This window comes from Mycteria americana, chromosome 23 (genome assembly GCF_035582795.1).
Source record: "Mycteria americana isolate JAX WOST 10 ecotype Jacksonville Zoo and Gardens chromosome 23, USCA_MyAme_1.0, whole genome shotgun sequence".
NCBI classification, from domain to species: Eukaryota; Metazoa; Chordata; class Aves; order Ciconiiformes; family Ciconiidae; genus Mycteria; species Mycteria americana.
This window is the reverse complement of record NC_134387.1, coordinates 7,539,971-7,562,362: the sequence shown is the minus strand read 5'-3', so window position 1 is coordinate 7,562,362 and position 22,392 is coordinate 7,539,971. Positions and strand designations below refer to the sequence as shown.

Sequence of the window (22,392 nt, the reverse complement as noted above, 5' to 3'; positions counted from 1 at the left end):
GTATTTAAAGGACGTTTGGATGAGGTGCTTAGGGACATGGTGTAGTGGTGGTCTTGGTAGGGTTAGGTTTATGGTTGGACTCGATGATCTTAAAGGTCTTTTCCAACCTATACGATTCTGTGATTCTGTGAATGTGACTTGAAGTCCATTCCACCACCTAGGTGAGGCTCCAGATAGCTGGTAGCAGAAGTGCAGCAGTGTGGCTCAGCCAGCTACTTTGCACAAACAAAATCCTGCAGACTGTCTGCAAAGTATATTTAATAGAAACAAATCAAACTAAATGGACTCATTTCTTAAAGGTACTCCGGACATGCTCCCTCAGTGAGCATCAGCCATAGCTGATCTGTAAGTGCCTGGAGACCTCTCACCCAGGGTACCAGTCACATTTTGATATTAGTGTGTGTGTATGCAGCATACACTTTCCAGTAAGGCATATTGCTTAAGATACAGCATTTTTATCAGGCTCTGGCAAAGGTGATACCTAGACAGGAGAGCTCTTTCGTGAGAAAAGGGGGAAGCCTGTAATCGCTTTGATTAGCCAAATGTTCAGAAGGGGAATGCAGCATGCTTGGTTTTACCTGGCTTTGGAAGTGAAGGCATAAAGGAGGCTTTCCACATCTCAGCATGCAAGATGAGTGGAGGAACTGGGCGACAGGGTGCAACCCTCTATTGCCTTGAGCTGCAAAGACCTTTGAGGCATCTCCCCTCCCCTGCAGAGACCCAGTACCCTCATCCCTGCTGAGAGATGCTGTGGGAACAGAGGCAGGCGGAGCAGAGCCAGATTAACTGCCTTTCTCCTTGTTGTTTGCAAGTGCATCACAGGCTGGAAACGTCACCTCACAAGGCTTGGAGCACAACCTCTCTCTGCTCCATCACGTCCCCATTTCTTACCTAACCTGCAAGTAGTAAGGCTCATGTGTTGGCAAATGAGGTGCCTGCCAATTCAGCAAAGCTGGGACAGAAACCCTCTGCGGTACCAAGCTGGTCCTCGCCCTCCTTATTTCGTTATAAGCAGAAAGGAGGGCAGTGAGATGACATTGCCTCTGAGTTTTTGTGTTGGCAAAGAGAAGGTGTATGGGATTGTGCTCATCTAACCCTGGTTTTCAGGACTTTCAGTCTGAACTCTGAAGTGGCTTTGCCTGGAGGATATCGTGCACAAAAAATAAGGGAAGTCCACTCTCTTTCTAGATTCAGCTGTTACTGGATTTCAGTGTGGGGAGATCGGTTTGGCTTAAGCCTGGCTGTACGTTGCAGACTCCTGGGCATGTGTGTGTGGTGCCGTATTAGGGGTTGTCTCCTCATCGCGCATGGTTTGCAGAGGTCTGCATCCCCCCGATTTCTCCTTCCCCTGTTTATCGCCTTGCCCTCCTCTGCTCTGCCCCTGCCCTTGGGCCCTTGTTCATTGGCTTCTGCGTCCCAGCAGCCCTGCCTAAGGGAGGCCGTGACCACGCTTTGGCTGAAGATGAACCCGTCCCGTTCCCTTCGGTATCTGCTCTCCTCTGGCCGCTGCTTTCAGAAAGCTGTTCCCACCCTTCGTTCCCGCCTGGGGTCTTGCCTCCCGCCGCCCCTCGGTGCTGCGCGGCGGGTGCCTGCAGCGCCCGGCGTGCTCGCTCCACAAAGCCGGGGTAGTAAAATAAGCGCGTCATCTGCAAAAGCACGGCTCTGGAAGCAGACGCCTTCCCCCGGCGCCCGCGAAAGCCTTCGCAGCCTCTGCCCCGCAAATCAGATTTGCGCATCCTGGTATTTTCGCAGTGAGGAAAACCCCTCTCGGCCGCTCTGGCCCGGGCCGTGTCGGGGGGCTCCGCCTCCCCAGCCTGCCGGGACCGGGGCCTGCCGCGGGCATCGCCGCCGGGGCGGCTCTCGCTGCCGGTGGGAGCTGGATGCGGCGGGGGGCTGCGGGGCCCGGCGCAGCCCTGCGGAGCGCGGCGGAGCCAATCGCTGCTGCCCGGGGAGGAGCCGGCGCGGCGGCGGAGGCTCGCCCGGCGCCGTCCGCGCAGTTGGCCGGGGCCGCCGGAGAGCGGCGGGGAGAGCGGCGGCGGCGGCGGCTCGGCTGGGCGCCTTCCCTGGCGGCGTCGCGGGAGCAGCTCGGCTGGCCTCGGCCCGCCGGCCCGGCCAGCGGCGCGAAGGTACCGGCCCGTCCCCGCCGGCGTGCGCCTCTGCGCGTTGCTCGGAGCTGTTGCTCGGAGTTGGCGGAAAGTTCACGGGAGAGCGGAGCCGTCTGATAACGGCGTCCGTGGGAGAGCGGCGGGAGGCGGCCGGCCGGCCGGGATCAGCTGCTGGGTGCAGCGGGGACTTGCCCGAGCGGGGTTCGGTACCGCGAGTCCTGCTGCGGAGGGGCGGCCCCTGCTCGGGGCTCCCGCCCGGCGCCCGCTGCGGGGGAGCCGGGGTCTGCGCCGGCTGGGCGCGCCCGGCGGGAGGGGACCCGCGTACGGGGGGCGAGCGGGCCGGCCCCGAGCCGGGCGCTAGGATGTCTTCCCGGGGGAGTTCTCACTGGCCGCTGCAGCCAGCTGCGAGGCGGCGGCCGCAGCCGGGCGGGCCCCTCGGCGCGGGCAGCCCCGTGCCGGACGCTCGGTGGAAACTCGGGGTGCTTTTACCGAATGGACCCTGGGCGGGCGTCCCCGCGGTCCGGCGCGGGAACGGAGCTCCTCGGGCTGCGGGACGCGAGCGGGGATCCCTGCAGATGCAGGAAAACAAGCCTGTTCTCTCTGTCGTTTGGGAAGTTTGGAGAACTTCCCAAGTCGGCACCGCGTAGAGAGCAAAAGCCCGTTCGCAGGGAGGCAGCTGAGCGCGGGGGCTGGGGCTGCCGCCCCTGGGGACAGCCCTGACCCGGCTCACTGCGGCGCGCTGGGGCCAGCAGCTCCGGCCGGCGCGGCTGCTCGTCGCCGGCGAAGGGGGATCGGTCTGTGCATCTCCACGGGGCTGGCCGACCCCCTGTCTTGCCCTGGAGTCGTCCGTAGGTCTGGGAGCCGCAGCAAAGGCTGTCCCTTGCGCACCACGAGCGGGGTGACTGCTGTTTTGGGCTGCGTGGAAGGTATCTGGTGCCTGACCCTTGAGCTGTCTGAATTGCTGGCGGTCCGTGTCCGTTCATTAGCGATACCAGCCCGGGGCAGTGCCCCCTCAGTTCCTGATGTTAAACCTGCCCCGATCGCTGCCCTTCGGGCAGCCACACGCTCCTTTTGCCCTCCTCTGCTGTTGGAGTGACCTTAGCGTGCGGTATTGGGTGAAGAACGAGGTTTGCAAAGCCTTGAGGAGACGGCTAAAAATCACCAGTTTGCATTTGCTGCATGAGATTGTGCTGTTGGCTCTCTCATGAGCACGTGCGATCCATCTGCAAAACACAAGCAACCGGCTCTGGGGTGCAAGAGGGGAGCAGGGGACGCTGCTGGAGGGGACAGCGTGGAAAGGGGGACGCTGGGCAGAGGAGTTTCAGCTTCGGGGCTCTTGTCATTTCACAGGAAAGGGACAGTGACTTGGAGCATCTCCGGCCGCTTCTCCTTGCCCTGTGCTGTGGGGCAGGGAATGGCAGGGACTTGATAAACAATTTTGTAAGAGGTATTTTGATAAAGGTTGCTAGACAGTGACTCATCTACTGAAGGAAGGGACAGGAGGGAGGGGCAGCACAGGAGCTTTCCAGAGTAAAAATGGGTCTTTCCCCCCGATTTTATCAGAAACAGGAGGGCAGGAATCCTTTATTACTCCCAGAGCAGTGTAGACCGGTCGATTACAAACCTCCTAATCCCAGTGCCCCCTGCATCTGCTCCCTTCCCTGGGGAGGATCCTGCCTTCTGACCACATCCTGGGGTGGGACTGTTCCAAAATTCGGATTGATTTCCACAACTGTTCCCCCCAATTGATTTTATCTGATCACTTAGTCACTTCTGAGTCACTCCACATAATTAATCCTTGTCCCTATGTAGCAGTTTGCACCACATTTCTGTGTGTGTACCCGGTCGACTTGGGTGTGCATGTTTCAGAAGTCACTTCCCTTGGCTCAGAGTTGCACTGTCTTAACTTTCCTCCTGCATCCAGCCTTCCTCCCTCAGGCTTTTCTGCCCTGCTCTGCCCTCTCCTGTGCTGAAAGGCCCGGAGGAGGTGGAGTGCTGCTGCGTTTCCACTTTCCCAGGTGTGCTGTAGAGCACATACTACACCCCTGACAGGCCTCCCCAGCTGTTCACAGCGTTGCTGACTAACCCTTCTTGAAAAGGTGGTGTCTATGCATGGAGGTGTTTTGCTGATGTTTGCCTGGATCTGGTTGATTTGCTGCTTCCAGTTTGCGAAGGAATTGGCGCAGACAGTTGATCCTTTCTGGCTCGGCACCTTACTCCCAGCGAGCAGCCCAGCTTTCTCTCTGGGGAGCTTTGTGGCGTGGTGTACGGCACCGCACCACCTAACTCCTCCTCTTCGTGCCCGGAGATTTACCCGGGAACGCTGATGGCCAGTCTGGTCCAGCTATGGATTTATCACCCTCCCTGCAGGGGTTTTGCTGTTGAGGGGCAGAAAAATCCCCAAACCCACCAACACACAGCCCTCCTCCCCCACGTCAGTGATCAAATGTAGACAATAATAGTGGGGATTTTTTGAGAATTACTCCTTTGCAAGAAGCAACTTTTGACCAAAAGTCGGCATCTTTTTCAGACCCGTGAGTCTCTAATCAGACCCTTTTTCATTGCAAGGTGTTCTTCAGAGTTGGGAGGGCTCCCAGAAGCCCCTCGGAAATCGCTGCAGGGTCTGAGACAGCCAGGCAAGGCTGGGGCTCCTGGGGGTGGTCCCGGCTGATCCTTGCACTGGGTGGCCTGGGCACTGTCAGATCTGGGCGTCTCGCTTTATCTGGGTTAAGCTCCCAAGGAAAAAGGTGTGACTTGAGATCCAGAACTGGTTTGAGAGATCAGAACTGGGCCAATTTCTAGGCCAAAACGGGGCCGCTGGTGTTCCCAAAGGTGGATTTGGGTACAGAAACAGATGAAGGTCAAGGCTCCCACCTCCCTCCATTGCACAGGTGCCTTCCTCCCCTGAACGCCGAGGAAGTCGTCTCCCTGACGGCTGCCGGGCAGGTAGCAGGATGTAGGGAAGCTTTATTATTCCTTACAAAGTGTTAAAAACAGCCCTTGCTGAAGAGTACCAGAGTTGCGTAGTGCAGACGGGGCTGCCCCCAGGAATAGCAGCAGCTTCAGGAAACAAGGGGAAGGCTTTCCTCCACACCGTGCCATCTTCTCCTCCGCAGAGAGCGTTTACTGTGTTTGCATCCACTGATGGAAGGTTGAACAGAGCTAGGCTTTGCTGTTATCGGTTTTGCAGCTGTGACCTTTAGGCAGCTTGTGGAAGGGGCTGGGGAGGCACTGGCTTAATGGGACGGTGCAGCTTTGCCCCTTCGTTTCAGTTCTTCTGTAACTTCTTGGGCACTTTGTTGGCACCACACTGAATGTCCCCTGCCCTCCAGGGAAGGACGTGCCAAACGCTCCTTTCCAGACGTGCTGGGGCAGAGCGCAGGCAGTGCGTGGGTCGTGGGGCACCCGTGCCGCCGTGGGCTGCTGAAGGCTCCTTCTGCCCTGGCCAGGACACGGCAGAGCCCGATGCCCAAAGGGCGTCCTGCTCCTTTCTGCAGCGTACTTGAGCAATTTGGTTAAGTGGGTGCTTATCTACAGGCATATACGTGGGTAAGTTTAAAAAGTCAAGAGGAATTAAATACATATTTTTCTGGGCTGTGGCTTATGTGGGAGCTGCGTATAGGAAAGCAAAGGGGTTTCCAGGGTCGCTCATGCTTCGCTGTCTGCTCGTGCCTGCTCAGCCTGGCTCTTGCACAAGAGCATTTGGGTCTTCGCGTTTCTGGTCACCTTGCAACAGACACCAGCGGTGATTTCTGTTCTCCCTGCCTTTGTGCCTCGTTCTGCTGACAGCTGCATTTCTCCTCAGCTCGGAGGTGTGAACGCTTCTACCTGCTACCACCTTCTGCTCCTGCAGAGCAGGGAGATGGCATTTTGCAGGGGACTGGGGGGGACCCATGCCATTCGCTTCTTCATTTATTAATTAGAAAGAAATAAAGTTGCAGAGAGATCAGATTTTGAGAAAGACCCAGAGTTCCAAAATGCTCCCAGAGGATAGATCCCTAATTGCTCTCTAATTGCATTAGAGTTTAATTTGTTGTTGTTTTTACTGTAATGTTCCCATTTTTCTCGACAGTTTGCTTTGTTCCATTAACTAGAAATGGCTGGAGATGAATATTCTCAATATTAAAACTTGCCTGTTGTGCGATGCTAGACAGCTTTTAGGCCTTTAATGTGCTGTCGGGGGACACCGGTGGCTTACCCTGCGTTGGCTGTCAGGCTCTCCGTGTAGGGGAATTCACGCGTGCAGTGCAGCATTTGTCCCGTGACAGCATTTTGCCTGTATGGACGAGGTTCGGTCCTGGGAGTTTTTGCAAGAATTCGCAGATCTGGTGACGCCAAGTCAAAGGGTCTGTTGGCCTGTGAGTGAGGGAGGGTCGGCGTCCCCAGGCTGCGTTGCTGCAGGCGCCTGTGCGGGCGGTCGCTTGGCCGTGCACCGCTGCGGGGTCTGGGCGGATGGGACGGCTTGCAGGGTGCTGCCTCGTGCTGAGCAGAGGGTGGGGATGCCGCAGGAGGGAGAGGGCTCGCGCTGGTGGCGAGGGGCTTGCTCTTGAGCTGGGCATCGCTTTCGGAGGGAGGTGGTGGCTGCGGGAGGGTGCACGGTGGGCGGCGAGGGCTGCCGTGGGGGAGCGCCGTGTCCCACCCGGGGGTGTGCGCTGGCTCCAGCCCTGTCCCCCCTCAGCATCTGCGGGATGAGAGGGAAATTGGAAGGCGAGTGGTGGTTGCTGTCCTCCTTCCAGGACATGACAAAAAGCTGAGCCAAGCTCACCCCAGAGCAGCTCATGAGCAGCAGCACTTCAAAGGGCTTGCTTAATCCATTTCTCCAGAGCACGGAGGGGGAGCAGGTCTGGAAATGCAACCGGGAAGCTTCAAAAAGGGCTTTCAGGAGCTTCATTTGGAAAGCGATAGGGGAGAAGAACATCACTCCTCTTAATTCCAAAGCAGAAATAGATTTATTTTGTATTGTTAAAGGGGAAATGGGGTAGAAGATGTAGTTAAGCTTGGACCTGCTTCTTGTCGATACATGTTTGTTGGTGAAACAAATCCTCAAGGTGGGAGAGTATAAATAAACCTTTTCAGTATATCAGCCTCTGCGCTTGAGGCCCTAGAGGTGTCACCTGCCTCCCCCTTTGATATACTTACTTATATATCACATACGTATTACTTGTGTGTGTCTCACATGGGGTACCTGAACAAGGCCCTGGCTGCCCATGAGCTGGGTTTGATGGAGCTGCACGTGCGGCTCTCAAAAATCAGTATCAACGCTAGGAGACACAGGGAACTGCACTGTGAACTTAAAACTGCTCCTAAATTTGATCCAGCTGCTTAAAAACAGCGGGCGGACTTGGTGGCAAAGTGAGACATTGGTATTTAAAGCTGTCTTGAAGGATACAGCCACAGACGCGACACCCAGCAGCTAGCTGCGAATACAAGGCGCACACTGGTTTCAAAATTACATAAAGAAAATGGGAAAAGCTCTGAGCGTTGGATCTGCAGCACCCAGAGTGGCTTGTCAGAAACCCCGGGAACAGGATGGAATTGAACACCCACTGCTTTTGAAGCCGTAAATTAATCGGTTAAAACCCTGTTGTATGGGATGCTGTGCAAGCTCCTCTATTGTTTGAAATATAATAAGCACATGTGAGCTGACGGTATTGGTAAGAGAGGCAGAAACTGGAGTGGCCTCTGTGCACGGCTGAGGTGTTGAGGCTGGCGCGGCGCGGTGCAGCGCAGCCAGCCCGAGCCCTGGCGTTTGATCCGGATCGCAGCGTGGAGGTGCTGCCTGTCGCACCGGTGCCTTGAAACGCTCTGGGGTCCGTGGACGTGCCCGCGCGCTCTGGGTGAACAAGCGGGAGACTGGCGTGATTAGCGGGATTTTTCCTTCCCGCTGTGCAAAAAATAAGGTGAAATGTTGGCGTGCACATGCACGCCTCGGCGTGTCGGACGGCCGAGCAGGCTCTGCGGTCAGGTCCCACGGCGGCAGGGCGGCCGCAGAGCCGGCATGGGCCTTCGCAGCCCGGGCCCCTCCTGTGGCCATGCCGGGTGCATGGGAGGGGGTGGCCGGAGCCACGGTGGGATCGCGCCAGACTGCGCTCGGTGCTCACTGGCAGCACTTGTGTTCCCACGGTCAGAGCTGGGCTGAACCCCGGGAGCGTTTCACCTGCTCTCGGCCATAACCGTGCACCATGGGACGCTGGTGTTCTCCACGTCCACGCTTACCTCCTCTTTGAGCTTTACAGAGTCTTGGTTTCAGTGACGACACGTGGCAGAGAGTGCCAGAGTTTAGCTTGACTTAAAATGAAAACTAATGCATCAATTTTGTGTTTTCCACCCTACAATGTCACTGGTGAAAGCATCAAGATGATAACTGTGGATCCAACTGCTCATTTGAATATATTAAGCAATTATACAAGTTTATGACAATATTATTTCCTGCCACCAGAGATGCTTCATGATACTACTAATTGTAGCAATAATAAATCTGTCTAATTTTCAAGCACACGACTGTAGTTCACAGGAGTCTGGCAGTGACGGGAGCCATGCAGAGTGTGGGGACCTGTTATTTTCTCTCTTTAATTGTCAGACTTTTTTACTGTGATTTCCGTGTGCCGTGCTGACGTGAAGGGGCGCTGGCTGCGGCCCCCCGCGCTCCGCAGTGCTGCCGGCGGCACCGGTTCCTCGCGGTGCAGGCTGGGGGTTCACGGGGGATCCCCCACGTGCGGGGACGGGTAGTGCTTGGACGAGGTGTGAAGACAGAGGGACGCGAGGAGCTGCTTTGCAGCGCACGGCTCTGAAACCGGGCAAGAAATGACATTGCAAAGCAGGAAGGAGCCGAGTTCTCGGTGCCATCTATAGTTATCTTCGCTAATTCATGGTTATGAAGCTCTTCAGGAGTTTCACAGTCTCTTTCTGCAATGCAGGCTGTTTCAGGCTTTCTCAAATTTCAGAGCGAGCTCTGTTGCTGTTTGTGCTGAGGAGGTCATGGGGCTGTTTCATATAATCTCTGCCAGCTGACGCAGATCATGGTGAACCCCATTACAGTCAGTCTTTTGGGGAATAAGTCATGCTATAATGAGTGTTTCTTTCTCATCTGGCTCTGATTGTGCTTTACTTTGGGAATTTGGTGTTACCTGATGGACGCTTTCCTGTTTCTAGGAATCCTGTACTGCCAGGTCTTGACCTCTTTGCTTCTGGTAGGTGGTATAACGGAGGCATCTCTTCAGTCTGCTTTTTTGGAGAAGTCTGCACCTTTTTAGACGTTTTGCATCTGTGTGTGCATGATGCAAAGGTATTTTCCCATGCCTGCCAAAGCACAGAGATCTTTTTGGTTTTGCAGAATATATGAAAAGCATTTTCCAGCCTTTTTTCCTCTCTAGCCAGAAAGGAAGGCTGATGGCCATGACTGAAGGATAACTTACAAACCCCACTTTGAAAACTGATGTTGTATGAAACACATTAACTTGTTTTAATGCCTTTCTGTTGCTCCTCGGTACCACAGAGGATGCCTAATAAATACTGTAGGAATAGGAGTCCCCAGACTATGCAGAGAGAGGGAGACCTTTCCAAATCCTGGAGTCAGAGCCGATCTCTGAAAGGAGCAGTCGCTGCCCAGCCTGGAGCGTGCCTGACTCTGGCCGTTCTGCGACGGCAGTTTGATTTCTCACTGATGAAAATAGAATAGTTTGCGTTTCTGGAGACCCTTTCACACGCAGAGCTGGAGTTCTGCAATGGGCATTGATGAACCATTTCTCATTGCTCATCTGTTGTTAAGGGAGAGAATAGTGGTGTGGTTTTCTTCCAGAGGGGAAAATGAAGCATGAATTACCCGAGTGGCTTGCTGACATGCTCCCAAATGCAAGGCAGGTCTGACAAAACTTAAAAGTCCAGCATGCTTCTGCTGTGTGTGGATGAGCACGGGAGATGCTCCTGCTTCTTAGAGGAACACAAATGCAGACAAAGGAGGGGTTGTGTTTTTTCTCTTTTAGATCACGGAGGGGCAAAGAAAAAGAAAAGGCTGTAGGAGGGATGTAAATGTTTTATGTTTTACTTAAGATAAAGCTCCTTGTTGTTTGCTGTTGCACACAAAGCTAATTGACAGATTACATGATAATGTGAAGAAGTTTAATGAAATCTGCTGATACCCTTTAGAGGATGTGGAATTTGGATGTGCAATTAAATTAGGCCAGGGGTTTAGCTGTGCCATGCTAACTAGAGGATGCAGATACAAACCATTTGCATTCCTGGTGTCTTGTTTCTAAATCATTTCATTGATTACAAAAAGCTCTGCTATAGCAGGGGAGCTGTAGCTGAAGGGAACAGAGTCCATCAATCATTACAAGTAGGGAGGGTTCCTGGCCAAAGCTGCTTGGCTGCCTCGGGGAGACCTGGACTCCTATAAATCCTCACCGGCTGGCATTCGGTGAGGCAGCTCCGGCTGGCAAACATCGGATGTGTCGCGGGCGGGAGGGGAGAGGAGCTCAGCCCACCCGCGGGAGCTCGGCTGACAGGGAGGATAACCAGGAGCATCTCTGCTTCTGCTGTCGCTAACTTCGTTAACCTTTGCTGGGCAGGGAGCTTTTAGTACTTCTGGCAAGCAAGCAGTGACGCTAAACTGATTTGGGGTTGGTGGTGTTGAGGCTGAAGCTGGTTCTGGTGAGAGGTGCTTTAGCTTGGCCAGCTAAACCGGTGTGCAGACCTTATCAAGGAATCCAGCATTAAAATAATCCCCCATCAGTGATGGACAGATTTGTTCTCCGAAGGCTTCTTCTAAGCTTGTTGCCACCTTACACGGCTTTGCCTCTTGGGTTTCTGAGCTGAAGCTGATAGGGAATGACAAGCCCTGATTATGCAAAGTTCCAGAGGCTACGAGCTGCAGGCACGGGATTCGGCTTGACTCGCTTCCTACTGTTTTGTACGTTATTAGGGAGCCACAGGAAAAAGTAGGTCCTGCTTATCCAAAAATAAACGCGGCGTCCTGATTGTAATTGCGGAGAAAGGCTGCGTGGGAGCCGCGCTCCGGCCTCGCTCCCGCTGCAGCGCAGCCCTGGCGCCGACCTGCGGGCCAGGGACCGGGGCAGGGCCGCGGCAGCCCCCGACTTTCGGGGTGCCCGCAGCTTGGCGGCGCGGAGAGCGCGCCGGGAGGCTCGGAGACTATTTATGCCTCTTTTTGTGAGAAACCACCGTTTCCATAGCAACCACGAGCATCACATGGGTAACCCTGGCTCCGCAGCGTGCGAGCCCGCAAGGCGCCTCGCCGCGCCCCGCGCTGCCGGCCCACGATGCCGTGCAGGGTCCCCGGAGCGGTGCGGGGTCCTTGGGCGGCGCGGGTCCCGGAGAGGCCGGGGCAGCACGGTGCGAGAGCTGCCAGAAGCGCAGCCCCGGGCGGCGGGGGCGAAGGTGGGAGGATTTAGAAGGGGAGGCGAGCAGGAGGGAAGGGAGCAGGCGCCAGGGCTGTGCCAGGCTCTGTGGGACCAGGCTTCCTGCCCCGGGTGGGCCTTGGCCGGGGCTTAGTCGAGGGGAGTCCGTTTCTGCGGGGCGGTGCCAGCAGCGGAGTCGTCCCAGCCCAGGGCACCTGGTTTCTCGCCCGTGCCAGCTCTCCGCTGGTCCCAGTACAAGCGGGTCCCTCCCCTCTGCCATCCGACTGCATCAAGGCCTCCATCTCAGCCTGCAGCCTCTGCCCGAGCCTGCACGGGTCTGTTTTAACCCCTTCTTTCAGGAGCGTTTCTGGGCCGTCCCTGCTGCATGGGGCCGAGCTGTGCCACCGGCCACGCTGGAGTGAGCGCCAGAGCCCCGTCCTTGGAGAGTGCAGGATGCAGAATTGATGCCGAGGCACAAAATGCCATTGCTCTTCGTTCATTTCCCTCAAACTTTATTAAAGCAGTCACAATATATCAATCTCCTTTTTAAAATGTATTTTTATTCAAGGCAGCACATGTTTGCAATTAAATCCTGCCACACGATGTAGTGTGACTAATTAGAACAATTCATGTGTATAACCGGCTACACGTATTTGCAGGGAAGGGATGATGGTGCCGCTCTCAAAATTGCAGTGTAGCTCCCCTTAAACTTGGCAGCATCCTTCCTCCGTCACCCCCCGAGGCAGTTTGTGGCACAGAGGGCTTGCTCTCTGCTGCACGCACAGGCCTTTCCTTCGCTCTCTCAGTCTCCGTGCCTGTAACTTCCTCGGCTCGCCCTTTGTTCCCACCTCAGGCAGAGGCAGGTCAGAAAGGCACGCGCTGGATTTTACTGCCACGCGTAAGCTTGCATCTCCACCGTTTGCTCCCGTGCCAAGTGCGTGCCGTGCCGTGGCGTGGTGCTGGTTAGGGGGTGCGGAGCACTGCCCGCCCTGAGCCTTGCCTTTGCTGCCTGGAACGTGTCGTCCGCGCCTCGTGGCTTCCCCCTGGCCAGAGGGCACTGCTTTGCCTGACGTGTTCATCAGGTTTTTTTCTTCCTTGGTTCTGCTATTTATAAACGGTACCTCGGTGACACTGCTGAGGAGGTGGGAACATCTGGCAGCTCCCCCCAGATCACGAGTCTCAGGGGAATTCAGCGAGACATCCCTGGAGAGATCCTGCTCCCGCGGCTGAATCCCGTGCAGAGGACCGTGCAACCGGCCCCTCTTTCCGTGGGCCTGCTCTTGTGGGGCGTCTCTCGCCCTCTGCGTGGAGCAGCGCGCTCCTGGCGCGGGGTAAGGAGCGCCCATGCGGGTGCTCTCCCCCCCCCCACGGCGTGGGAGCCGCAGGGCTCCTTTCAGAAACGTCATCTCCATCCACTGAGAAGACGCTGTTGCTGTCTTAAGTGTCCCCTTCCTAGTCCTGGGAAACATCACGAAGTAGGTCCCAGCAAAGGAGCAATTTGGCTGCTTACGCTGGGGGAAGCTGTGCGAAGTTGGGTGTTTGGGGTGCTTAGGTTGAGACTCTTGTCTGTGCTGAGGCTCCGTCTCCTCCGTGTTGCTCTCTGCAGCCTCTCCTCTGTGTTTTGACACATGCAGCAGACACGTGCAGGATTTCTCCTGCTCCCCAGCTCATGCCACACACAGTCTTGTTCTGATTTTCAAGGCTCCAATAAAGCATGTCAAAATGCATCAAAGGCTGAATGCAGAAGTGAAGCAAATTGGCTCTGGAGAGGATTTCAGGAACGGAGGGAGTAGGGAGATGGCAGATGAACCCCAAGCCAAACAAGAATTGCAGGGAAGGTGAAGTGTGGCAGAGGTGGGAGATGTGCAGCACAGCTGGAGGGACACGGAGCATTTTTTGGTTTGGCAGGAGAACAGGAAAAACTGAAAACAGCACGCATGTCTTCTGAGGATGTGGCTCGTAGCAAGCTCCTCGCGGGTAGGGACCTCGCCAGCATCACCTCCGGGACGCAGGATTATCCGGGCTCCGTCACGTCGCTCGCCGGCAAGGGCCCTGTCCCACCTCCGCTGGGGCTGCGGAGCAGAGCCCGTGAATTCAGGCGCTGGTACAGGCGGAGGCTGCAGATCCCACGGCTGCGAAATCGGCCTCTTGCAGCAGGCTCAGGGTGGGCTGCGCAGGGTCCCGCCGTCGCTGCGGGACAGGGCGTCCCGTCCTGGTGCTCTTCCCCAGGGAAAGCCAGCCGTGCGGTGCTGCTCTGAGGAGCTGCCCCGTCCCCTGCCCTTTTCTCTGGGTAGCGGCGGTGCTGTCTGCACTGGGAGCCTGTTGCGGTCTCCGGCGCTCAGAGCACTCCTTTCTCAAGACGATAAAAGCAGAAGGAGAACTGAACTCATGGAACAGGCTCAGCCATCCATCGTGCTGATAGTGCTGGGAAATAAGGCACTTCAAAAGGCAGTATTTTGCATTTCTTCAGATGCCTTGTTGTAAGTGCAGTGACAGAGTTGCTGAAAGCACATTAATTATTAGTAAAGACTTTTCTTCTTTTTATTGCAAGACAAATTAAACAACAGAAGAAAACAGGAAGTGTTACACGAGATGTTAATCCATGGGAGAGTGACAGCAGCAAAACCCACAAATAATTCATAACATGAAAATCAGGACATTTAATTTTTGGCTTGTTATTTGTGTTTGGCGTTCACGCACATGCTCAGTTGCCACTTCCCTAGTGCTCCAATAACGGAGGTTGCGGAAGCTGTTAATTCTGGGACAGGTGATTAAGGCCCTTCAGAGCAAATTGGATAAGGGACCAGAAATTTTTTCTTTTCTCTTGACTGGAAGAAACAGAGTTGCTGAATTCAGTGCTTTATCATATGGCGCTCCTTGTCCTTGGTTGTACAATAGGAAAAGTGAACCTGTGCAGAAATTCCTGGTGCATCGCCACAGGCAGGTGACGGAACGAGCACCTCGGTGGCAGGGCTCAGGACAAGGCGTTTGAATCCCCGCACGGGGCAGCCCTGGCGCAGGGCGAAGCGCGCTGGCCTCTGCCCAGCGCCACGGGTGGGCCAGACCGAGGGGCTGAAGTGCCCCAAGGTCTCAGACCCATTGGTTAAATGATGGCGCAAAGGCAGTTTTCTTGTATGAGCTGATGACCGTGGTGTGGCTGCTCGGGGTCCGTGCACACGTGGGAGTGAATTTGCCCCAGTGCGGTTGCAGGCAGGGAAGCGGGTCCGGGCTGTCTCGGGGGGAGCAGCCCCGCACAGAGGGTGGCTGGGGGATGCTCCCCTAACCCTGTAGCAGTGTTTGGGGGTGGGCTGGGGGTGAAATTTGGCACTGAGAAGCAGTGATTTTAAAAAATTTTTTAAAAAGTTCAATCAGAAAGGCGGTGATGTAGCTGGAAGCAACCAGCAGGAGGCACGGCCAGCGGGGTCGGTGGGAAGCAGTTTCCTTCCCGCGGGTGCCGGCGCTTTTGGCAGAGCGCAGCAGGGCAGTGCCCGGAGCGGGGCAGACGGGCTCGCCTCTCCTGCTGGCGCTTGGACGTGTTGCACGGGTCATTGCCACCTTCTGCTCCGAGGCCTCTGGGTGAGGAAGAGGCCGGGTGTGCGGGTCTGCGGTCACGGCAGCTGAGTCAGCAACTTCTGGGATGTCTGCCTGTAACTTTTGTCCTTGTACCTGAGGCACGTGTTGGAAAGTTTAGACGACGGTTACCCAGGGACTTGGCTCTGATCTCAGATTTAGATCCTTCGTTTGCCGTCTCTATTTAACACGTCCCCTCCTGAGCCGTTGCTCTAAGTGCCGTGGGATCTGCAGCGCGTGCGAGCAGCGCAGGAGGAGCGTTTGGAAAAGCTGCAAGCTGTCTGGTTCTGACAGCAGGCTGGTTCGGCAGGGATGGTGCTGCATTTTCAAAGTCCCCACCCTGAAATGACGTGAAGTCATCTGCAGCTTCTCAGGGTTTTCATGGTTTTCTGCTTATTGTTTTCGAAATACAGAAATAATTGACAGTGAAAAATACCAAGGGTAGCCTGTGAAGTGATATAAAAGACAAAACTTGGAACTGGAAAAAACTCTGTCTTGTTCATGCTTGTCATGTAGTCTGGAACTTTTGCTACCGGTCGTGAATTTCCCGTTATTAGAAGAATTTCTTTTCCTATTCACTGAGCTCATTGCTCAATAAAAGGGGACGATGAACTTGATAACAGGGGGTATACAACAATAAAAATAGAAGCGGCTTGCTGAGGGAAGATTGCTGGAAAGAAGACTACAACAGTATTTATCAGAAACACGATGGGAAGCGTTTGCTAGCAGTGACTGCAGATTGTGCCTCTGCTCCTGCCTTGTGAGCGAGGACCCCGAGGGCTGTCGCAAGAGTCGAGGGCGGCTGCGGCTCACCCCCGTCCAGCTGGCACTCCGCACCGAAGGGAGGTCCTGGAGCAGCTTTGCTGTCCTGGCTGGGTCTGGATTGCAGAAGCGCGTATTGCAGGGGCACTTCTGTCGCTCTCCTTTGTGACAGGTACACATTCAGCACGTGTCGTGTGTCCGGTGGGGTTCAGCTGGTGCGAAGCGTATCCTTAAAAAGGAATTTGGCTTTGAATACGTCTCTGATGTCAATATGTGGTTTGCTGTCCTCTAAAATTTAATGCAACTTACTTAGCATTTTTCTAGCAGTTGCCAAAAACTGGAGTCAGCCCCATCAAATGGATTTTCATTAGGCTGTTACAGTCACTGAAACTGCTGAGAAGAATCGTAGCCATATGGCACAAGGTATTTAAAATGAAGTCTCTTATGACACGGTTTGCCATTCCTGGAGATGCTGAGCTGACACGTGCAGAGGTACTGATCTGAAGCGGGGAGGGGGGTGTCAACACTGGAGTGCCAGCGCAAGAGGCAATAACAAACCCCACTGGAAGGAGACAAAGCGTCAGTGTTTGTGTTGGAGGCCCCACCGTTCGCGTCCCCACCTGAGGAGGAGACCAAGAGTTTTAGATATTTAGACCTTGGTGTGCAGACCAAGGGCTTCTGCTCAGCTGAACAGTTCGAGTCCAGCTGGCACGGCTGCGAATCGCCCATTAATTCTTCAACGCTCAGCAAGAAAAGCCTCTGAGAGCACGCGGGGAACACGTCCCTCCTTGGTCAGCATCTGCGGTTCTCCTCGAGCATCTCGGAGGCACACGGTGCTTTGCGGCCGTGACGTGCTGAACGCTGGTGGTGGTGGTGGTGGAGAAAAGTCCCCCTTCCACTCTGCTTTGTGACAAAGGCATAGTGAGCGTCAGCCAAAGGCTAGTCAGCTCTAGGAGCTGTTAGGCACTTGTAGGCAGGGAGAGTCAGAGTGGAATTAAGTGATTAGAAATATATAAATAGTAATTGCTTATGAACTCCCTTTATGACACTTGCAGGCGGAAGAAGTTAATAAATCTCTGCTAGGATTGACCCACAAAATGATAATGCAGAGCATATCTGAGACAAGACAAAAGGGAGGGAAAAAGGGAGCTTTTCTGGGGCAGGAGGAAGCACTGTTTTTAGGTCAGGTACCCCCACAACAAAGCCGTTTTCTCTTTCCCGGGGCTGCATGTCTAGTCTGCCTCTTGCTGCAGAGGGGAGCCCTCGCAGTTGTGCAGAATGCCATCAGCAGGCTGCCTGCGGTCGCCTCGCTGCGGCTACAGCATCTCTGTACTGATCCCTTTGTAGGAAGCAGACGGGCCCCTCGCTTGGTTCATGCATTGGAACGGGGTCTCTGCACAGGTCCCCAGGGAAATATCAGCCCTGGACCTTTCCTACGGTCTGCGTGCAAGACCGGCCGGTGGCACCCTGGGGACGGTGGCAGTGAGAGAGCCTGCTTTAAAACACATGGCGTGGCGAGATGCATGTTCATGCATTCGTTTCACTGCGTATTACCTTGACATCCTTTTGATGTACTGCTCTACATCATTTACTGCTCATGTTATCTTAGGAAAACAGAAGAGTACAGAAAAAAATATTTTTTTAAGAAAAGCAAAGGAATCGGCTAAGAGCCACCAAACATAAAAGCTTTATTCGGAGCCAGCAGGTTGTACCAGCCGAGTTTAAAGTGTCAGTCCTCAGGAAGGGACTCTGGGGGTAAGGCTGTATGGGGGCTCTCCAGCAGCAGAGAGACAATTAGGAGGCTGCCGAGACAGGGAAGAGACTTCTGCTCTTCTGTTGCATTTGTATGGGGCAGGTAAAAGTCTGTTTTCTCAAGTCAATAGCTGGTACTTGAGTTTAAACTTGTTCTCAGGCTGCCTGGGTTTTAGTGGCAGCTTCACAAGGGTGACTTGTATAAATGGGTGCTGGTAGTGGATTGCTTGTGTGGAAATCTTCCTTGTTAAGGTGAATCTATTATTTTTGTCAAACCCTTTGTAATAAGTTTTGCCCATAGCAGTTATTGTTACCAGAGCTTTCTAATTATTTTAAGTAGCCAAGCTTACACTCTCTACAGTATAGCCTAATATATTCATGCAAAAGCATGAAGGAGGCTTTGCTTCCATTTATTCTCCTGTTCCCCCTAATCCCCATCCCTCACTCCTCTGCCTCGCTGTCCTTTGCATTGCTATTAAAAAGCAATGCATGCAAAAACAAGCAGTGAACCCCCCTGCCAGGGCCCTAAGTATGAGGAGAGGACACTCCGTTACGTTTCTGCTCCCTGACAAGGGGACTCTGCCATCCTGCAAGCTTTAGCGATCCTGGGCTTCCTGCGCTTCCCAGGGGCACGGAGGGCTTTCGGGGAACCATGATCTCCTGCGGCATCACTGCTCGCTTGTGCATCCAGTGCTTGAAGCCGAGCAAAAAGACCTGGTCCCCGAACAGCACCGGGGGGAGAAGGGTTGCCCCGTCCCGCCGCCAGCGGTTCAACGAGAGGGCGGCAACTCGGAGACAACAGTGGGACTGACGAGCTGCTTGAGGAGGTCAAAGCAACCTGGTGCCTGGCTGTCCCGCTGCGGAGAGCGGGGCGAAGGCAGCCAAGAGCCGCTCCTTGCTGAGATGCTGAAGTGACGGCCGGGCAGAGCAGCGTGGTCCTGCTGGCGGCGAGGATGCTCCCGGTTCTGGGAGCGGGGCAGCTGTTGCCCCAAGCCACAGCTACGGGGTTTGCTGCGTGGGTAAGGGAAGGGACGCGGCGAGTGGTAGCTCTTCCTTCGGGAGATGTGCTGGGGGCACCGGGCATGCGTGGCTGAACGCTGGTCCTGTGTGAAAGGTGTGGATCAGGTCGGACCACGTGCGGTGGTAGGAGGAGGCAGTTGCAGTAAAAAAGAGCCTGAGCCAAAGCCAGCGAGGGACTGAGTCAGCCCTTGGCGGGACCCTGCGGGTGCTGCCATTTCGGTGGGTACCACTTGTGCTCCCGAGCCAGAGCAGAGTCGTTGCCAGGTGCCCGCGCTGGCCAAGAGCTGCCGGGTGACCTTAGCCAAGGGCCTGTGGCCTCCCCGAGCCGGGCAGCGGCAGAGCTCGGGTGCTGCGGCCGAAGGGGATGAGCTGCATTGTGGTGGGGGTTTACTGTTCGTTAAAACTCTGCTTTCCACGGCCTCGTGCAGCAGGGTGGGACCCGCCAGTACTGGAGTCACCTGCAGGGATAGCACACTGGGGATGCTCCTGTCACGTGTAGTCTGTAACTGTGCTCTTGATGCATTACTTGGGGGTCTGCCACTCCAGAGAGGCTTTATTAGGTAACCTGAATAGTTATCCGTGAATCACGCTGCATAACCTTCACGCTGGCAGCATAATAACTGTATTCACCTGTTGTGATGCGTTACAGCCTTGTGTAGTAACAATGGCGTATAAAACCTAACAGGCAATATTGAGGCTAACAAATCCTATACCTGTATGAGAAGTTACTGCTTAGAGAAAAGACATTAAATCCTGTTCCTGGATAAGCCCGTTTAGCCCCTGCTGCTATGACGGGGGGACGGATGGCTCCGTTCGTATGTTAGAAGCAGAACAGACTTGGGATCTGTTATCAGAGCATGAAGGGCTAAGCTAATACTGAGCAGCTTTTGATTTAGTCTGATTTTTGCAATGAGAGTTTATACTGTGAGCATTGCAGACTGCATGCAAATGAGGGCAATATTACCTGCCTCTGTCTCGGTTGCTGGATTGAGGTTTAATGAGATTCTTTGGTTTGCCTTGTGCCAATCTGTTGTATTTTAAGTGAGACTTCTTCCCTCCACTTTATTTTGCCTTTGATGCAATTTTGCAACAGTTCTTGTACTCCTAAAAGGGTCTTTTGGTGTCTTTGAAAGTTCCTCAGTGCAGCGTTTCTCTAGACAGAGTAAATGAAGATTAAACCTAGGCAGATAGCAAGAGAAAACAAGCAAGTGTCTTTGCAGAGTCAGAGAGCAAGGGCACCAGCAGAGGAGCTCTGAGAGTTGTGTCTTTTGTCTGGTAGAGCACGAACACCCGAAGAAATCTTTTCCTGGAGCTGAGGGCAAGTCGGTCTCTCCAGGCTGGGAGCCTCTGGTGTCGACTCAGCTGCTTGTTTTTATAAAATGTGCAGGGATCTCCATACTTGTGAGACTGCAATACGCTTGGGGGTTCTGTGCAGCCACCTCCAGCTCAGCAGCTCGTGCTGCGGGCTGGCAGGCGGACGTGCACGGAAAGCCTCCTTCCCCGAGCCCCAGAGAACGGGCACGGTTGGCCCAGGACGGCGTCCGGGGAGGTCTGGGACGTCCCCGGCCCCAAGCCCCGCTCAGCAGCGACAGCTCTTTCTCCGCCTGATTGTTTTTCTGCTAATGAGATCTCGTAACTTGTTCATTTCCTTGTTGTTTTTCTTCCCAATCAGTGGAATAAACTCTATAAAAACTGTATTATCAGTCTTCATTATGCCCAGGTTTGTTACGATTGTGAATTAATAGACTTTATCTTGGCATTAGTCAGAAGGCATCGGCCTCTATTTCCCTGTCGAATTGCACCGGGGTTTTTTGTTTTTAAATATCCTGTCTGCGAAGCTACTTTTGGTGTTTCTGGCTCTGCCTGGGTTCAGTCTTCTCTAAGCCTCAACCTCCCTGGTAGGCACCTTGGTTGTCAGTTCAGACTTGGGTACCTGCAACCGCTTGCATAACGAGCAAGGTGTGAACAGAGAACTGAAGTATTCCGGTGAACCAGATCACTCGGCGAGCTGTTTTTGTAAGTGCGAGTGTCCTCGTTGGAAGTTGCGGGGAACGCACAAATATTTAAACAGCTGCTTGGGAACAGCACAGCCCAGTAAATCACCCAAGCAATTTCCTTCCGTGTCTAAATTGAGAAATATAGCAGAGCACCCTTCCAGCTTAAAAACACCTTCCTCCAGGTTGTAATGATGTTTGTGTTTTATAGAAAACTCTTTATCAGCTCTTTCGTGTTGTGTAACAAATGGTTAAGTGTGTTTCGAGCCACGAGTGAGAGATGCTATAGCTGGTTATGTACGTGGTATTTCTAGACGTGAAAGGTAGTAGAGAAGAACAGCTATTTACAACCGTAGCTCACACGTGAAATACAATTACAGAGCAGCACAGGAACCTGTGCCGTGCCTGTGGCCAAGGGTGCGCAGCGGGCCGGGTGCTCCTTGGGCACAGGCGCGTGTCCGCTGCCCTCGCCCGCGGGCTGCGGCGCCGGGGACGCCCCGCTGGTCTCCAACAGCGCCCGGGAGCTGCTGCAGGCGAGGACCGGATGCTCGGCACGGGCTGCTTGTGCGTAAACCCGGGGACTCCGAATTGTAGATGGCGGGGACGTGATGGGCACCGTACGTGTTTCGCATTTGCGGGTTTATTAAGTTGGTTGCGCTCCCTCGTGGTGACAAGAACCGCTCGAGTCGAGCGTTGCTTTGCCCGTGTCTCTGTAGGGACCCTCATCAAGCATGTCCGGTTCTGCCTGCCTTTTGTAACTGGTTCTGTTTGTTGTCTCTCCTCTCTGCCACGAACAGATGAAATCGTCCGACATCGACCAGGAATTATTCACTGAAAGTTACTGCAAAGTGTGCAGCGCTCAGCTGATATCCGAGTCCCAGCGCGTGGCCCATTACGAGGTAGGATGCTCTTTGGTACCTCTGCTCTGTGGGTTTGTGACGCCGCCGCCTCTTCCGGCTGCGTGTTTTACAGGGCGGCGTCAGCTGCTGCGTTCCCAGCCAGTAGCTACACCAGCAGTTAAAGTTCCTCTCTGAAAACTCAAGGTTCAAAAGACTGTTTTTACTGGTGGCGTCTTACTCTGTAAATGGTGTCGCTGCAACGTTGTCTGCTGCGTGGCTGGTGTTTTCTTCTGTCTAAATTTGCAAGGTCAGGCTGCAGTTTGAACACAACTGAAAGCTAGTTTTCAAAGAAACATAGTTAGCAAGGAGATCAATTAAGAGTTCAGCAAAATGAACTCAAGTTTTTATATTAAATGTGCTGCACTATGCTTTGCTGAGTAGGAATCACTGATTGTGCAGAGAATAGATTAGTATTTGTGAACGTATTTAAGCACTTAAGAGGTAGGCAAGCAATAAACAATTAGAAAGGATATATTATTAGAGACACGTTAGAACAGCAAGTAACAGCGCTGCATATCTTCGAAACAAAATTAAATAAATTCCTATTAAACAAGGGAGGAAATTAGTGAGGGATATTCTGCTGTGAACTCCTTCAAGAAAGGAAACCCACTGCGTCTGTGCCTTGGCACCCGCTCCCTGCGGCGTGGGGAACATGCACCGAGCAGTTCCGCAGCAGCGGGGTGTAAATCCTCGTCGCGGTGAGGGGCTGTCTTGGCATTAACCCGACAGGAGAACAGACGTTTTCTCATTCACGTTCGGATGAAGAGGAGGGTGTAGGACCGCTTTGCGTGATGGTTGTGCACAAGGGATTAGAGCGCAGTCGGTCACCCTTTGCACGGTGTTAATTGCGCAGGGAGCAGAGGACCGTCCCCCCTGGTGACGCCTGGCCGTGCGGTCAGTGCTGTGCGGAGGAAGGACGCGTGGTGCGGTCCAGTGT

At 54.2% G+C, this 22,392-nt stretch overlaps 1 protein-coding gene across 2 annotated transcripts in view; it reads left to right on the top strand.

Moving 5' to 3' along the window:
* Positions 1–1,739: 1,739 nt before the first annotated feature.
* ZMAT4 (zinc finger matrin-type 4) overlaps positions 1,740–22,392 on the top strand; it is a 74,504-nt gene continuing 53,851 nt past the window's right edge. The window contains exons 1-2 of one of the 2 annotated variants that reach the window (XM_075523508.1): positions 1,740–2,126; positions 21,354–21,455. In XM_075523508.1, the coding sequence (XP_075379623.1) occupies positions 1,881–2,126; positions 21,354–21,455 (348 nt within the window). In that variant the 5' untranslated portion in view covers positions 1,740–1,880. The remainder of the gene's footprint in view (positions 2,127–21,353; positions 21,456–22,392) is intronic. The other variant, XM_075523509.1, reaches the window with a different exon arrangement.